Genomic DNA, 17455 nt, shown 5'->3' on the forward strand with positions numbered 1-17455 from the left:
ATAAGGGGTGGCCAAAGCTTTTTGACCGAAGATGGTCTTTTGAAGAGACTACCCTCATGTGATCGACCCGATCGTGTCGGCGCCCAACCATGTACACTCAGGCATATGCGTGCACGCGCAAGGAGCAACAGCCGTAACAGCTCCTTCAAACATGAACAAAAGCGAAAGGACCACACACAGAAACCTACAAAACTGTTTTTCCCCTAATTTCCTCCTCTTACATTTTATGCTCGACTTGGGACCAGTCTGCCGGCTTCCAGCAGATCGCAATCGACATATTGGGAACCCCTGGTCTAGATTGTCCACGAGTGTAATTTTAAGTGTGCATATTTTAAATCTCTTTACTTCATATGAAAATGTTTTTGTTATTAGTATGTTCAATAAAACAGACAAACTAATGAAACCACTCACCGCCATCATAGTCCTCCTCATCCTCTGAAGTGTTGTTCATGTAGTCAGAGCAGGAGTCATCATCCAGGCTATCATCGCCATCATGAAAGTCTGCCTGAATGTGGCTCTCTTGCTGATGCTCATGTTCTGGTGTTGGGGGTGTTTCAGGTCTCTGGTCCTCTAATTCTAAATCTGCTTGATTGGTATATCGCTTCAGTTCTGTATCAACATCCACTTCTGGACAGATGGGAACCTCATCTTCCCGCTTGAGAGATGAATAATGTCCCTTACAGGAACGGGAAAGGGGATTTGGCACATGTGATTCCTTGGGGTAGCGGGTGGGACGCTGGAGAGGATGGGTAGCTTTCAATTCACATGATTCTGGGTGATGAGCTGTGGGACAGGAGGTGGTGACTGGCGGAGCCACACCGCGGGTCCCTGGCCTCTTCCTTTGAGCCATGGTTGGTCGTTTACAGGCTTTGCATTGTTACCGTTTGCTCCTAAGCAACACAAAGACACAGAGATGCAAATATATGACCTAATTCCACTTGAGAGATGCAGAAAGGTTTTTAAATGAACATATAAACAGTTACTTGAGAACTATGTGTGCAACAGAAGCATGTGAAATCAATCTGTATCGAGAGAGAAAATGCGAAAGAGAGAGAGAGACAGAGAGAGAGAGGGAGAGAGAGGGAGAGAGAGAGAGAAAGAGAAACATTGAGAGAGAGTGTGAGAGACAGAGAGAGAGAGAGAGAGAGACAGAGAGAGAGAGAGAGAGAGAGAGAGAGAGAGAGAGAGAGAGAGAGAGAGAGAGAGAGAGAGAGAGAGAGAGAGAGAGAGAGAAAGACAGACACAGAGAGAGAGATTAATCCCATCAATTGTCTCACTAAAGTCTGCAATATTTTTTATGGAAGTTACCAGCAAAAAATCTTGAAGAAACTTGACATAATTGTCCCAGTTACAATAAAGATGACTGCTTGAGAAGTGACAATAATGACTAATGCCCTGTACAGTTTACCAGACACACAATTTAAGTTGCCTCAGAAAAGACAGCTGCAAACAGTTATTGAAGCTATAATGCACAAAAAAGTCATTTTTGTTTGGCTAATTTTGTGGGTCAGAGATTCTGTTTCAGATAAATTATGGAAAGGTTCCACGAGAAATAAGAGATTTGCATTGGAATGAAGGTGCATCCACAGCAGCATGAATCTTCATCAACTTATGATCCTGTCACCAATCACTCTTCAGCTTTCTGTCAATCACACCCTTCAGTGCCCCGGGATTTATTGTCAGGATCCTTTTGACAGCTTTCAATTCACGTATTTGCCTGTTGCAATCATTAGTGATTATAGGAATTCATTATCTATGAGCCAGCCAGTTCAAACAAATCACTCAGAAACACAAATACAAAAAGAACATACAGCAACACTCCTCAAGCTACGCAACATTGTGAGCATCAGTGACAGTGACTGAGTGGCTGCCGCATCGTGTACAAAGAATAACTCGTTATTACTCATTGGAGATGGACGTCTTTGCAAACTGAATCAACCTCTTACCTGGGGTCTTGAAATTGGATGTGGTGTACAATAGCAGTGGAGTGGCGGTAACAACAGTCCAGTATTTCCTCTCTTCGGTCTTCTGTGCTCCTCCCTTCCCCCTACCAGTCACTGCACAGCAAGCACCTCACTGACTCCACCTCGCCCCATTTTGATACATTATATTCTAACATCCGCTTGTTGAAGCACAGACCCTCCTGAGTGGAGAGTAAGGCTCAGTAACTATGGGTAACTGCATCCCAGGGGCGGGGAAAGCTCCACTTTGACCTCCTCATTGTTGAATTCCAATATTGAGAAGCTCTTGGATTTTGGTGTGGTTTTCCCTCATTAAAGTATGAGTGTAATCATATACGTATAACCATTTGAAATAGCAGTTACTCACAAATTGTGTATTAGATTAAATCAGCATTTTCAACAGCGTCAGGACACATTTAGAAGTTATGTTTAATAAATGCAGTGAACAAGGGCACCCTTGTCAGTACACAAGTCTTGTCTTCACTTGATGCATATCAAGAACTAACATATATATCCGCTCATGTATAACAATATATTGCTTTATTCCTCTCATCATTATGTTAAAGCATTTACCCCAGAGGGAACGGTCATTTTTAACCCATCAGCATCTAATTGTCATTCACCCAAATCTGCTCAAAAATATACTGTGGTTAAAACATTTAGTTTTAAGAAAGTAAAAATGCTTCAAAGAGAAGTCACATAACACAGCCAGGTATTAGCCAGCCGACAGAATCCCAACTGGTTGCTTTGAGTAGCACCTTGGCAACAATTGAACCAAGCTATCATCTCCAGCAAACCTGTTTCTGTCTGCCACAAAATGTTTTCACTCAAGTGAGATGATGTTTTAAATGATCATCAGACACTAGTGTAGTTTAGCAGGTACATGCAAGCAGTGTGTTGATGTAAGGTTGAGGAGGGGAGAACGAGTGAGAAACAGTCGGATCGCAGTAGATGACAGAGTGAATGTCCGTGGAATACTAATTTCTCGGCTTGAATTTTCAGGATGACCTCGAGTCACTCTTGTGAAAGAAACCACGATTTATTGGACAAAATCACTTTTTTTTCATAGTTGCCATTAGAATACCAATGCAATCTTTATTATATAGAAACTGACCTAATAATGTAACTGTATATAGTCTATACTGTTGTATTATAGAGTCTATACTGTTATATTATACCATATAAAGTATATGCTGTTATATTATAGTTCTGTTGTTTGGCCATTGCTGAAGCAAGTTTAAAAAAATAACATTGTGGCAAATAATTTATCAGAAATGTTGATACAGGTCAGTGTCTATATAATAAAGATTGCATTGATATTATATACTATTGCAAATTTCCTCATGGTTAGGCTTTCTGATTCTGATATACACCTTCACTGGTGCTTGGAGCAAAATTGGGCGGGGTAAAAAATGAGTTCCACGTTTGTTTTTGTCCAACTGTTCAACTAATTCTAGGGTGTGTGGACATTTCAACTCAAAATGAAAACAAGCAAAAGATGTTCTCAGCTGTCCTCTGTTTTCCTACGTAAAACATACAAAACAGTTCTTTTTTTGGGCGATTATGACTGCTTCATCATCACCGTGCAAACATGCTATGAAAAAATATTACAAGTTCATCAGTCTTTATTTTGGGGGTTTAATAAATTCCCAAATTAATTTTCATGGGGGTCAATGATACATAGATTTTGGTTAAAACTGACAAACGTTTTACTCATTTTGCATACAAAGCCATCAACACACGTTCCCAAATATTTTGGGATAGGAGGATGCTTAAATGTGTTATATCTCCTTTGCTTTCACACACACTGAATGAGCATTTGGGTAGGGAGTACACTAATTCTTTAACTTTTGTTTTGTGGGGATGGAGGGCGGATTCAGTCGCTCAATAGGGACTCCATTGTCACATACTGTCTTTGCAATGGGAAATAGAAAAATCTTCTGTAGCAGAGCTAGGGATTGGGTAGTTTTATTTACGTTTATCCATGTGCTCCCGGGAGGAGAGAGCTCAGGAGAGGGATGGTCATTGAGTGTGTGTGTAGTAAAAGGAAAATGGTGATATAACACAGAGGTAAGCATGCTCCAGCCGACGGGCCACATCCCATGTTCAAAGTGTGGTGGCGTCGGCAAAACTGGAGGCTGGAGGAAAAGAGCTGCACTGCATTTTTCACATCAAAAGTAGATTATCACTCGGCCGTCTTATTGCTTGGAATGACTACAATATCTGTAATACGTATCAGGATTCCGTTTTGTTACTTGCACATGAAGAAAACGGTCCCGAACAAAAACAGACTACGCTTGAAAATGAGTTTTTCCCGAACAGTCTCATTGAGATTCAGCATTTGTTCTCCTCAAAGCCTGCCACTCACTTCAAGACATCAACTAGGGAGCGTTGCGGGGTTCAGGAAGAGGAGAAAGACAGAGTTAGTTTGCAGTGGTAATGGCACGGGACCACAGAAAACCATTCCATGCTCGCCTGCCAATGTCCATCTTGCCACCTCAAGTTCAACTACCCCCTTGACCGTTTCCACAGCAACTCCTGTTTTTTTATATATTTTTTTTTAGCACAGACTCTCTGAGAAGATTCTAAGCCAAGTATCAAAAACACCCTTACTGAGAATGAAAACTTAGCATTCAAATAGAGTTATTGTGCTGACGTCAGCTATTTAGGCAAGTTTGCAGACTTGCAATCCCAACTGTCTTCCTTTTTATGTGTCAATGCCCAGTATCATTGACATACGATATTCAATCGAAAATGAAAAAAAGCAGATAAAACGCATGTCCACGTGTATATTGTATATTTTGTTATAATTGCATCCCTGCCAATGAAATCCAACATGGACAAAAGTGAAATTCTAACAGGCTGACAATAAGAACACAGACATTGACAAGCCTTTCATAGTCCCACGATGTGGAAATTTGCAATCTAAAGCAGCAAAATTGAAAGGAGTGGTGGGGGGGGGGGTCAAAAGATAAAAGAAAGTGTTCTATGCACAAAAGAAAATGTCAGAAGACTGAAATGTAAAACTGCAAAAAAAAGTTACCTGAAAAGAACTGTACATAGTGCATAGTATAAAAATACAGTATAGTATAAGTATAAAAATAGTATATATAGTATAAAAATACAGTATAAAAATGTAATGTAACTGTACAGACTCGACATAAGGTGGTTGTGCGATTTACAATGCATGAGTTTTTTTATGAGGAAAATTTCATTTTGGTCCAAAGACTAAGAGAAAAACTAAATTAAAATGTATTGTCAAAAGTAACACCGACATGCCCCTCTGGTCAATCTGGAGGTAAGAATATTAGGAGGTGTCAATTCATGTATCAAAGGACTATAGCCATGACTCGAGTTATTTGAGCAAATTAAAACACCAAATTCACAGGTTGCCTCTGATGTCTCATGAAGGTCAAACATTTGATTCCTTTTTGCATCACAACAATGTGACTGTACAATCAAACCCTTGCATGTCTGCTCATCCTCAGATGGAGTATGAATACAAGTACTGTTTTTGTTTGTGTCCCTATCACCATTGGCCAGATGACATGCAGGAGAGCAATTGTGCAGTCGTTGACTGCTCAGAGCACCGAGAGAAGGAGCTCCATACAAATGAAAGACGTGCACAAAGAGGCCTGCTGTTGTTTGTCAGTCCCGTCCAATGTTGTTGACATTTTCCTTTTCTGTGTGTGTGTGTGTGTGTGTGTGTGTGTGTGTGTGTGTGTGTGTGTGTATGTATTCCTGAACATTCTATTCTTTTCGTCATATCATGTGAAATTTAACCCTCTTGTATTTTTATTCTGTTACATCTATTTTTTTATGCATTGCGTCTTTTTACACATTCAAGCTTTTTACAAACATAGTGTGTGCCTTTGAGTATTGTTGTATTATCTGTCTGTAGGTGTTCCTGCAGTGTTTGTGTGTGCGAATATTAATTCTTGGCGGAATGTCACTGCTGCTGAAAGTTGATGCGAATTTCTATTAGCATGTTAATGAAATTTTACATTGATTTTAGCTTCAGCACGAGAAATATTTTTATAACAAAGCTTGTTGTACATAAAAAAAAGATTATGTGCAATAGTTTTGGTTGACTGTTTAGTTTACAGTAAATGCCACTCGGGGTATCCTTAAAAAGCTTAAAGCCTTCTCAGGGAGAGCCTAATCCCATACACGTAACAAGCAGCATGGTGCGTCCAGGGTTGTTTCACAACTTGTAAATACACCGAACCGTTAAACACAATGATCGTTTTTCTTTGATTGCAATGTTTTTCAGGTGAGCATTATAAGCCTTAACTGCCAAGCCAACTGAATATACACATCCTACGAATTTCGGCCAATTTGACACTGTGTTAACATCTAACAATGTCTCTCACTGTTGCATCCCAATGTAGTGTGTAGTGTATGTGCTTCTGTGTGTGTGTGCGTGTGTGCGTGCACGTGTATGTGTGTATGTATGCGTGTGTGTGCGTGTGGTGCGTGCGTGTGTGTGTGTGTGTGTGTATGTGCCCGCATGTGTGTGAATCTGTCACATCAATCCTTGTGAAGCAGTGGCAGGTTAAGCAGGAGTTGCAACCTCCAAGCATCCTTCATGCTTTACTGAACCCGAGGGAAACACACAGTCAGACTGACACATACTTGAGAAACAGTACTCCATGTTGTATGTTTTTATTTTTCATTCCACGCCAACTGCTGTGTAATTTAAATATCAAAACACAATGTACCATTATGTGCTGTGTGTGATGTTGTCTATCCTGACAAGGTTTTTTTTTCCTTTAACAGCATTTGCTTTTGAGAGACACAGATGCCGAAACGTAGTCCCACAATGTAACTTTAAAGGACAACCGACATCACTTTTTGTTTTTTTAATTGACACCAGAAAAACGTTTTATAGCATCTAAAATACCCAAAACACACAGTATGATATTTTTAGTCAAATGCAAAACACCAATAAAAATGACTTAAAGTGTCCAAAATATGCAAAAAATTGAGCTGCGAATTGGGCATTTTCAGAAAGTCCCGCCTCCAGTTCGTGACGTCACGCCAAGACGTCTTGCATTGCTAGTGAATCAAAACAATGGCTTCAGATTCGGACAATATGCTTACTTGTTACACATCCAGTTATGAATATGATTCAAATAGTTCTGAAGAGGAAAGCATACATGTTTGCAATCGATTAAATAATTTATTTGGGCCATTTTGAGGCAACATTGGGAAGAAATCTCTGACACAAAAAGAGGCACAAAATGGCGACCTCTTGTGGCCACCTCCGTTTCCACAGGCTGATAAATTCCTTATATGGCGCTTGGACGGCCTCTTCTGGCCTTCTGGCGGCTTTTGGGTGACACACGAGGTCCCCAGACCAAACAAGTACAGCAAAATACATTGACGTGATGGAAGGACCGCTACAATGAGTCTTTTTTACGGTCATGGGGCGGTCCTTTAGTGACGTCACGTACGGACTCGTCACCAACTCAAAAACAAGACTTACTCAATATTCAGAGTCTTAAAACGTCAAATATAGCTATATGCGGTGGAATCTTTGTAATATACGCTCAGCAGAAGTCATTTGAAGCCATTTTACAAATTATGGACACAACTTTTCCGGAGACGTCGGTTGTCCTTTAAAGGTATGCTGATGAAATCAGCATCAACATGACCTGTTCCACAACTTCATCGACTTTAAGAAAGCCTTTGACAGGGTGTGCCATGAGGGGATGTGGCAGGTGCTCCGAAACTACAACTTCAACAAGAATCTAATCCAGGTCATTCAGTCACTCTACATCAACTCAAGCAGTGCAGTTCTCATGAACAACACCATGGGGGAACTTTTCAAAACATCTATCGGTGTCCGACAAGGCTGTCTTCTGTCCCCCGTCCTATTCAACATCTTTCTGGAAAACATCATGGATGAGGCCCTGGAAGAGTTTCACACCTCCATATCCATCGGAGGAAGACCCATCTGTAACCTCCGGTTCGCTGATCACATAGATCTGATGGGAAAAAGTGAAGCCGAACTCCAGGAGCTTACCACCAGACTGGAAAAGGTAGCGAGGGGTTACGGTATGCAAATAAGCGCAGAGAAAAGCAAGATACTGGTCAATAGCTACAATAAAACAACACCACCAAAAATCACAATGAACGGGCAAACCCTAGAAGTGGTGAAGGATTTCAAATACCTTGGGTCCTTTGTGAGTGAGGATGGCAGCTCCACAAAGGAGATTAAATAACGAATTGCAATAGCAACATCAGCCATGACAAGACTGGCCCGAATTTGGAGGAGCAATACCATCGGCTTTGCAGTGAAGGTCAGGCTGTACAAGTCTCTAGTACTCTCCACCTTGTTATACGGCTGTGAGAGCTGGACACTTACAGCAGACACAGAGCGCAGGATCAAGGCGTTTGAGCATAAGAGCTACAGAAGGATGCTCAATATATCTTACAGGGAACACCGGACAAATGACTACGTCAGACAGCTAGTTACCACCCTTTCTGGAGAACAAGAGCCTGTACTCTCTATGGTGAAACGTCGTAAAATGGCCTGGTTTGGCCACGTTATAAGGCATAACTCACTATCCAAAACCATCCTGGAGGGGACAGTGGAAGGGAAGCGGAGAAGGGGAAGACAGAGGAAGTGCTGGATGGACAACATTAAGGAATGGACAGGCTGCAGCTTCCACACCCTGCTACGAACTGCTGAAGACCGAGAGCGCTGGAGATCTCTGACTGCCCAGACGTCCATCATGGCACCCCTACGGCCTTCTAGACCATGGGATGAGTGAGTGTGAGTGAGTGAGTGAGTGAGTGAGTGAGTGAGTGAGTGAGTGAGTGAGTGAGTGAGTGAGTGAGTGAGTGAGTGAGTGAGTGAGTGAGTGAGTGAGTGATGAAATCAGGGCATCTTGCCAGATGTAAGTTTGGTGAAAACAAGTACACAATCACAACAGCAAGTGAGGGCCGGTCTGTGAAGTGATTTCTGATGCAAAATCAATGGATCAAGAGCCGATACAGATGTATGATGCAAAAGCTATTTTAACAGTTTTGTGCTAACCCTCCTTCACAATACATTATAGAAACAGCAAATCGGCAGGATTGTAAGCATCGATAGCATAATAGGATCCTTCTCTTTTCAATGAGAAAATAATATTATCTCCAGTGCAGCACGGTGTTAGCACATCCGCTTTACAATGCCGAGGTGAAGGGTATCCTGTGTGGCATTTCATGATGAATAGCTTTATGCTTCAAAACAACTTGCATGTGCTCAATACTGGAGACATGATAGTGAATTTCACCAATCATCCTTCAGCAGAATGGCCCCTTACAATGGACAATTGCCCTGTGTTCGTCAGAGAGGCTTTCAATTCCGTGGAAATTCCAGTATGGACATTCACTTGGAGACCAACTCCATCTTGAAAAAGACCCAGCAATGGATGCTCGTTTTGCTACTTCTGGGGCTAGCTGTTGAGACAGTTCGATGCAGAAATCAGTCCGGTGTTCCGATGCTACATTATAGTCCGGTTTGCTACTTCCAAAAACAAACAAACAAACAAACAAACACATTTAGGACAGACCAAAATATCATCAGTACCCTCTTACGCTCCTCTCGGACCCTCCACACCTGGGTCATCACCTCTTTAAGCCCCGTACCTGAAGTAGGTGTTTTTGAGCGATGCACCCAAAATAACATATTTCGTTTTGCTTCCAGTGTTCAGTGTTACTGTTAATTTAAACCTCTGTGTCACACTATTGTCATAATTGCTTGATTGTTTTAGCAATGTCTGCGTCACTCATAAAACTCAAGACTAATTACTTGCGTGTTGCATGTTTTTTTTTAACTTGGCCAAGAAAGACGACTGAATTGAAACAACATTGACTTGTCAAATGTATTCACTCCAAGGTCAATTCTGAGGAGAAATAAATCAATGACAAAGATGCTCGTCAACAAATACAACACGGTGTGTTGAATTCTAATTTAACAATGCTGAGGATTGGAGCAGATGGGATAGAAAGGACATAGAATGAGAAGTGAAAGGCCTCAAAAGGCCTATCCCACCAGACCAAACTGAGCCGACAATGGAGCCAATCCTTTGAAGACAGAAATCAGGATTATCAGATCTGTCGTTGAATCACCTTACATCACAGCACTGTCACTTTGCTCTAAATACACACCTTAGACCTTTGCATCGTTCATGATACGCCACTATTGAGGCGAGGTAACCAATCACATACATGTAGTACTACTATAGCATCAACCTCTGGAAAGCTACAATGAAAATAAGGACACATTATCCCAAATTTTGTAGCGTTTTTGAAAAACGTCAACAATAAAATTACATGTCTCTTCATGCAGGCACAGCCAAGGTCTATGATCACAATAAATGGTATATTTAGCTATTTTAGACCTTGGAGAATGGGAATAATATCAGTTTCCATATGTTTGAAGAAAATTGTCAATTTTGAAGAGGTCTAATCAGAATCAGAATCAGAATCAGAATCAGAATCATCTTTATTGCCAAGTATGTAGAGCAAAATTGTCACTAGTATCGTTGTCAAAAAAAACTGCTAAGTGGCACTATACAGTACTAATGTAGTAGTGTCAATAGAAAGTAGATGTTTGGCTGCTAAAAAAACATCATGTCATTGAAGACCAGACTGTCCTTCATTTCTATGATATGCTGCTATCAGTTGTATTAACAGAAAGCAGTTGGATATTGAAAAAGAATCACAGCAATGAGCCAGGTCATGTTTCAATAGAAATGTAAAATATTCTGCAATGTTGTATTTATTGACAAAACCAAAAAAAGTGAAAAAATGAAAGGTTAGAACATGAATCTCCATGAGTGTCATGGCGATCCCACCCCGACGTGAGCAAATGCATGAATGCAATTTCCTGAAGGTGCATCATATTGTGGAGCCTTGAACAAAATATGCTGCTCCCACTCACTACAATATCATTGCCACGAGCAAAATTAACAAGAACCAACAACTAACGTAGGAAGTGGCTGAAGTGGTTTATGATGGATGCTATTCAAGCCACTCAAGTTATGAAGGTTGTGGTGAAGTGCGAGGATGAGAGAAAACTCTATTAATTTCTCCCCCACTCAAGAAGAAAGAATATTATTACAAATTAATAAAATCTGAGTGCAGAAAGAATTGAGAAGCTGGCTTCTGTGGGTTTCCCTTGTCAGTCACAAGTTTCTTTACTCAAGCCCTTGCCTACGACACAGAAGCTTTTGGAGATATGTCTTTATTTCACACATTTGTTTGATCTAAAAATGAATTATGTGCATTTAAATTGAATTAGTTTGTATTACATTTGACCTTAAAATTCCGAGTAATAGGGTAAATGATACTTACGACATGAGTCAGAGTTCAGCATCTAATGCAAAAAAAAAACCAAGAGGGAAATGTGCAAGGAAAGAAAAAACAATGAGATTTGTACTTCACTGGAAAATCATAAGGGATTTGGGGTGTTGGTGTGGTGGCAAAAGGTGGAGCCAAGTACAGGGATAAAGGGAGGCTAAGCGAGGTATTTTATTGTTAGATACAGTATTTGTCTTTGTTTCATGTAAGCAGTATTTTGGTTTCTAATTGTAGTCTCGTGTTGTGTCGCATGTAATTAGGTGTTTTTCATGACAAGCATCCATCCGCCAATCTATTAACTGATCTGCTTGTATTAATTTGTTAATCAAATCATTCAATTCCAAACTGTTACTAGTGTACACCCATTGTTTTGAGTGGAATGCATCCTGCCTCGATGGCAGCAGATGAATTCCTCCGCTCATTTCTTTTATTTGCTCCACATATTGGATGTTAACCTTGACATTTAGCTTCTCACGATGAGCGTTCTTGTTACCCAGTCCATCCTGTTCATTTTTCAATTATAAGGAGAAGCAACAAGCAACAAGACTGTGCACCGTGATGCTGTTATGTTGGGTTGTATATGTATTTATGTTTGTCTACTGTATCTTGAGGTTCAATTATATTTTTGGGAAAAATGTGTCCTGTGTAACAATATTGACTTCACTACATTAATGCATCACAATTTTGATCATGTGCTTGGATGAACTCAAATTGTGAAGTTGTTAATTCAACAGTTTTTATTAAATTGTTTTTTTAAGTAGAAGATGTGACTGTTGTGGCGCTGAAGAGGATGAAGGGTGGAAAGGCACTCGGGCCTGATGGTATACCAATCGAGGTATGGAAGTGTCTAGGAGAGGTGTCAGTTGTGTTCCTGACTGGTTTGTTCAACAAGATATTAGATGGTGAGCAGCTGCCTGAAGAATGGAGACAAAGTGTACTGGTGCCCATTTTTAAGTACAAGGGAGATGTGCAGAGTTGTACTAACTAGAGATGAATAAAGTTGATGAGCCATATAATAAAACTATGGGAGAGAGTAGTTGAAGCTAGACTAAGAGCAGAAGTGAACATTTGTGAGCAGCAGTATGGGTTCATGCCAAAAAAGAGTACGACAGATGCAGTGTTTGCTTACAGAGAAGGTCAGAAGGAATTGCATTGTGTCTTTGTAGATCTGGAGAAAGCATATGACAGGGTGCCCAGAGAAGAGTTGTGGTATTGCATGAGGAAGTCTGGAGTGACAGAAAAGTATGTCAGAGCGGTGCAAGACATGTATCATGACTGTAAGACAGTTATGAGGTGTGCTGTCGGTGTGACAGAGGAATTTAAAGTCGAGGTGGGACTCCACCAGGGGTCAGCTCTGAGACTATTCTTGTTTGCGATGGTGATGGGCAGGCTGACAGACGATGTTAGACAAGAATCTGCTGGACCATGATGTTTGCAGATGACATTGTGATCTGTCGCGAGAGCAGAGGTGGGCGAGAAACTAGAGAGGTGGAGATATGCCCTGGAAAGGAGATGAATGAAGATCAGTCAGAGAAAGATAGAATATATGCCTGTGAATGAGAGGGATCCAAGTACAAGAGTGATGCTACAGGGAGAAGAGATAAAGGTGGAGGATTTTAAGTACTAGGGGTCAACTGTCCAGAGCAATGGAGAGTGTGGAAAAGAGGTGAAGAAGCGTGTCCAGGCAGGATGGAACGGTTGGAGAAAAATGTCAGGTGTGATGTGTGATAGAAGGGTTTCAGCTAGGATGAAAGGAAAGGTATGTAAAACGGTGGTGAGACCAGACTGGTGAGACTGGTGAGACTACTCACCGTCCCTCCAATGTGAACACGAGTCTTGGAAAATATCTGACAAAAACAAATGACTGCCAGAGAAGTATAATTAAAGTAACATTTTGACCAGTTTGCATTCACCATGCTTGAACAATAAGTAGCACTGAAAATACAGACATTTAATGTATTTATTCACACGCAAAGTGTCCCGCCTGAGCAGGACATTTCCATGACGCAAATTCCCCTGAGCAGCACAGCAATAAAAAGCAGCAGGTGAGGTTCTCAGCACATCTAAATGCTAATGTTTCTTCCTCCTAAAACAAATGCTGGCACTAATCAACAGCATTGCCAAGCTCAGCGTCAGCAATGGAGATAGCATCCCGAAGGAGAAACGGAAATACATCAGAACCGAACATGTCAATGTACCGTCGTGTTTTGCAAACTAAATTGGAGGTTGCAAATGTTTAATCGATTAACTGACTAATTCATTGTCTAATTGACATTGATAATCGATTATTAATTTAGAGACATTATTTAACTCATTTGCCATACACAAATTTATTCGGGTATTGAAAATATGATGTAGAGTGCCATTCCCGAATTAGTTTGGGTTTTGTTTTTTTTTCTGGGTTTTGAATGGCGATAAAGCGCTGGTCAGATCTCTGACAATGTTTTTTCCTTCCACAATGGGGGTAGCATTTCTTTTTTTTTTTTTTTTTGTTCCATGTTAGCGCTTTGTTCCAGCTTCAGCTGTTGTTAACGCTATAAAATCCAATATGTAAGTATTGCATTGTATTTTGGTCAGCCACCCTCATTTCAAGTTCACATAGATGTCCAGACCCATATAATTTCGGACTTAACTATTTTTTTTCCCATGAAAGTAGGAAGTATAAGGTTTCTTACACTGCATGGAATGTTTATGTAGTCCTAAATCTCAATATTCTGTGGGTCCTGGAATTCAAGTGACAATGACAAAAACCCTGGCAATGCAGTGGAAACATTTTTGCAAGTCTGGCAGTGAATGAGTTAATTTAAAATTGTCCAAGTCATTGACATTTAAGCCTTCCATTATTAACTAATTACTGGCCAAATTTCTGTTCCATTAAAGAAGATGGGATGCGTCCTGTTTCCATGCTCAACACAATTCTAACGAAAACCACGAAAATCTGTTAAATAGTCCTCAATTAATTCAAGTATGTCACTTCATCACAGCCGCAGCAGCGATTAAAATACATAGTGAGAAGGTCAACTTTAAAGGAAAACCTACCGTGACAAATAATATGTGGACGTCAATGCCTTAGTACTTTAATTACTTACGATATTCCGAGTAGCGTGGCGGTCGTAACGGCTGAATGTGATGATATCATGGTATACCAGACTGTGGTTGCTATCAGAAACTATTGCTATCCATGTCAACAACACAACCTTCTGAAATAACGTCTGTGTAAGCTCTCAGTCGTACAGGAGTGGTCCATCAATGAGAAGGTTTCTTCAGCCGTCATCTGTACTTTTTGAAGGTGTCGGACGTTTCGTTTCCTATCCAAGAGGCTTCGTCAGCGAACTAAAGTCTTACTGGTCGTATCGGCCCTATTTATATATCCCTAATGTCCAGACATGGCGGCGCCGGACACAGCTATGATAGGTCCCTGCTCTCAGGTTGGGGGGAGCAGAGGACCACTCCCACTGGCCCCACTGATTGTTCCTACATTCCTGATTAACGACTGGCCTGATCGCCCCACTCCCTCCGGTATCCCCTCATCAGCATTACGAAAGTTGCCTAACCTGTGTTACCTAAGCAGGCTATTGTATGAACGATCCAAATTGAACCTCACCCCACCAGACCGGTTTAATGAAGGATTTAGTTGTTTTATGAGAATCGCTTCTTTTACTCCCCTTTCAAACCATCTATGTTCTTTCGCTAAGATTTTGACCTCATTGTCTTCTGAAATAATGAATTAAATGACATTGAATTGTAAATTAGGGGTGCTACAAAAATGAATGTATTACACTGACATTATCGAGTACGGCATCTTTAGCGGCAAGCAGCACTCAAATGTTGACGAGAGCCATCGGATTACTTCTCAAAGGTAATCGAATGGACATGAATGACCTCACAATGTAGAAATACAGCGTTCAATTGCATGCTCCGGCCTGGGCTTTGTATGTTGCTTCCATCCCTGCATAGGTTTTCTCTGGGATTTCACCCACATTCCAAATACACGCGAGGCAGGTTGATGAAACACTAAATTGTCCCGAGGTGTGATTGTAAGCATGACTGGGTGTTTGTATATGTGTGCCCAACAATTAGCTGTAAAGTAGTTCAGGATGTAACACGTCTACTAACAAAAGAGAGCCTGGGATTGCCTCCAGCATGTCAGTGACCTTTGCGAAGACAAAGAAGACCGGACAATGGATGGATGGATAACGTGACAAACCTGGCTTGATAAAGTGTGTAGTTTTAGTTGGTAAAATTGATTGTAACTTCTAAACTTTTATTATTTCAATCTCGATGACCAAATTCTGCGAGAAGAGATTTGTCTAAAATGTCATTCATGTTTGAAGAGAAATGTTATGGTTGTCTCTATTTCAACTTTTTGATAAGAAGTAAGACAATAAATAAATGTGAGCCAAGCTTTGGTCAGAAATCTGCCTGTATGCAATAATCATTATAATAATAATTTGCTCTGAAACATCTAAAATACTGCAAGTTTGCCTTGCCATTGCATTGCTCTTGATTGGCTGAAGATTGCCCAAGTTTATGGCGCAAGGAATCTAACAATAATTTCAAGCGACGAAACATTTCTGAAGACTTGACTTATTTCATGTAAATAGTTCCGAAGCACTGTCAGGGAAGGAGAGGAGATGTTATAAATAATGAAGTGCAAAATCACATTCAAATATTGAGTGGATTTCAACAAGGGTCTGGTGAAAAATGCAAATTTACATGGGCATGTAATGCTTTCAGAGGAGCCCCTTCAAATAAATAGCCGGTGGAATTTTCTGAGCCACGGTTGACGGAAGCGACGAGAAAACATCATACTTTGTTTGCCTTTTCTGGGTTGTTTACTGCTTTTTCATTGTATAACAATTGCTTCTTTAACCATGAGATTAGCATATAACCTACGGTACACACACTGGACCCGTTACTGAATTAAAAAGTCAGATAAAAAAATGAACACAATGTCACATATGCTATGTACTTTGCAAGGTAACAAATGTCTAAGCGATTTCCCCTCTCTTGTTTGGACTTCATAATCTGACCTTAATTCTTGCATGTTCTCAGGTCATACCTGCTTGTAATAATAACTAGCCATATTTCGGAGCAGAGTGCTTTGAGTGAAAAAACAGCATCCTCATCCTCATTCACCAGCTCTCAAACATGCCACTTTCTCTCTATATTTTTTTACAAAGTTAGCCATGGAAATACTGTTCCCAAAGCAATCCAGAACCTTCCTCAATTGCTTTTGAAGATCTGTGCATAAAATGGTTGACTTAAATCTCTCAAGATTTCTGAATTGTTTCATTTTGAAATAGGTTTTTGTAATTGGAATACTGCCTTTCATTTTGCATGGGCATTCGGAAGGGAAATGTCAAATCAAACAGCTTGCGTCTGACCAGGTTCTTCCCAGGCAGAGTTTAATGCATGATAAAGTACAATGTCCAGATCAAACAAATTAATCTGTGTGCTTTTCCAACACAAATCATGAGCAAAGTCAAATTATTGTTATTATTATTATTTTATTTTTCACTCTGACAATACTAACTCTGACCGGTAATTGCATTGAGTGTTTCGAGTCTCGCAACATCAGACACCCTCATCCAGGCGACCCAGCCAGTGTCAATCAAGTCCCGGCTTGTGTCCCTGTTAACACCCACGGATCGGCCCTCTTTAGCCACAACCACCTTGTGGCTTTCTCTGCTGCTTCACCTGCAGACTGAATGGCCCTCTTCTTGGCCAGCCCTGTGATTCCCAGGCGGCCAAAGACTTTACAGAGGGAGCGTCCTGCGAAGCCACGACAGCCAACTTCTAGGGGCTCATAGAAAGCCCTCCAGCATGGTCAGGTGTTTAGAAACCTCTGAGAGGATGATTATGTCGCGCTATGTGTTGGGGAAACCTCAGTTGTTTTCCCACGTCAATGGATGGATGGATGGATGGATGGATGGATGGATGGATGGATGGATGGATGGAGACGTATATTACAAATTGCTCATCATGTTTCATTTGGATATCAGAGTTGGCCGTTTGCCTCCTCGCCTGGAGTCCAATTTAGCATTCCTCGGCAGCAGTCGGGATAAAATCCCTGCAGCCTGCTGGTGTTTGTGTTTGAGTGCAGGTACTGAAAACTATCGACTTAGTCGGCGAGT

General features: G+C 40.8%; 1 protein-coding gene across 2 annotated transcripts in view; it reads right to left on the reverse strand.

Moving 5' to 3' along the window:
* apba2b (amyloid beta precursor protein binding family A member 2b) overlaps positions 1-17455 on the reverse strand; it is a 46716-nt gene that overhangs the window by 25958 nt on the left and 3303 nt on the right. For both annotated transcript variants that reach the window (XM_088992011.1, XM_088992010.1), the window contains exon 2: positions 412-890. In XM_088992011.1, the coding sequence (XP_088848137.1) occupies positions 412-850 (439 nt within the window). In that variant the 5' untranslated portion in view covers positions 851-890. The remainder of the gene's footprint in view (positions 1-411; positions 891-17455) is intronic.

This window comes from Hippocampus bargibanti, linkage group LG03 (assembly GCF_051943395.1).
Source record: "Hippocampus bargibanti isolate YZ-2025 linkage group LG03, ASM5194339v1, whole genome shotgun sequence".
NCBI lineage: Eukaryota > Metazoa > Chordata > Actinopteri > Syngnathiformes > Syngnathidae > Hippocampus > Hippocampus bargibanti.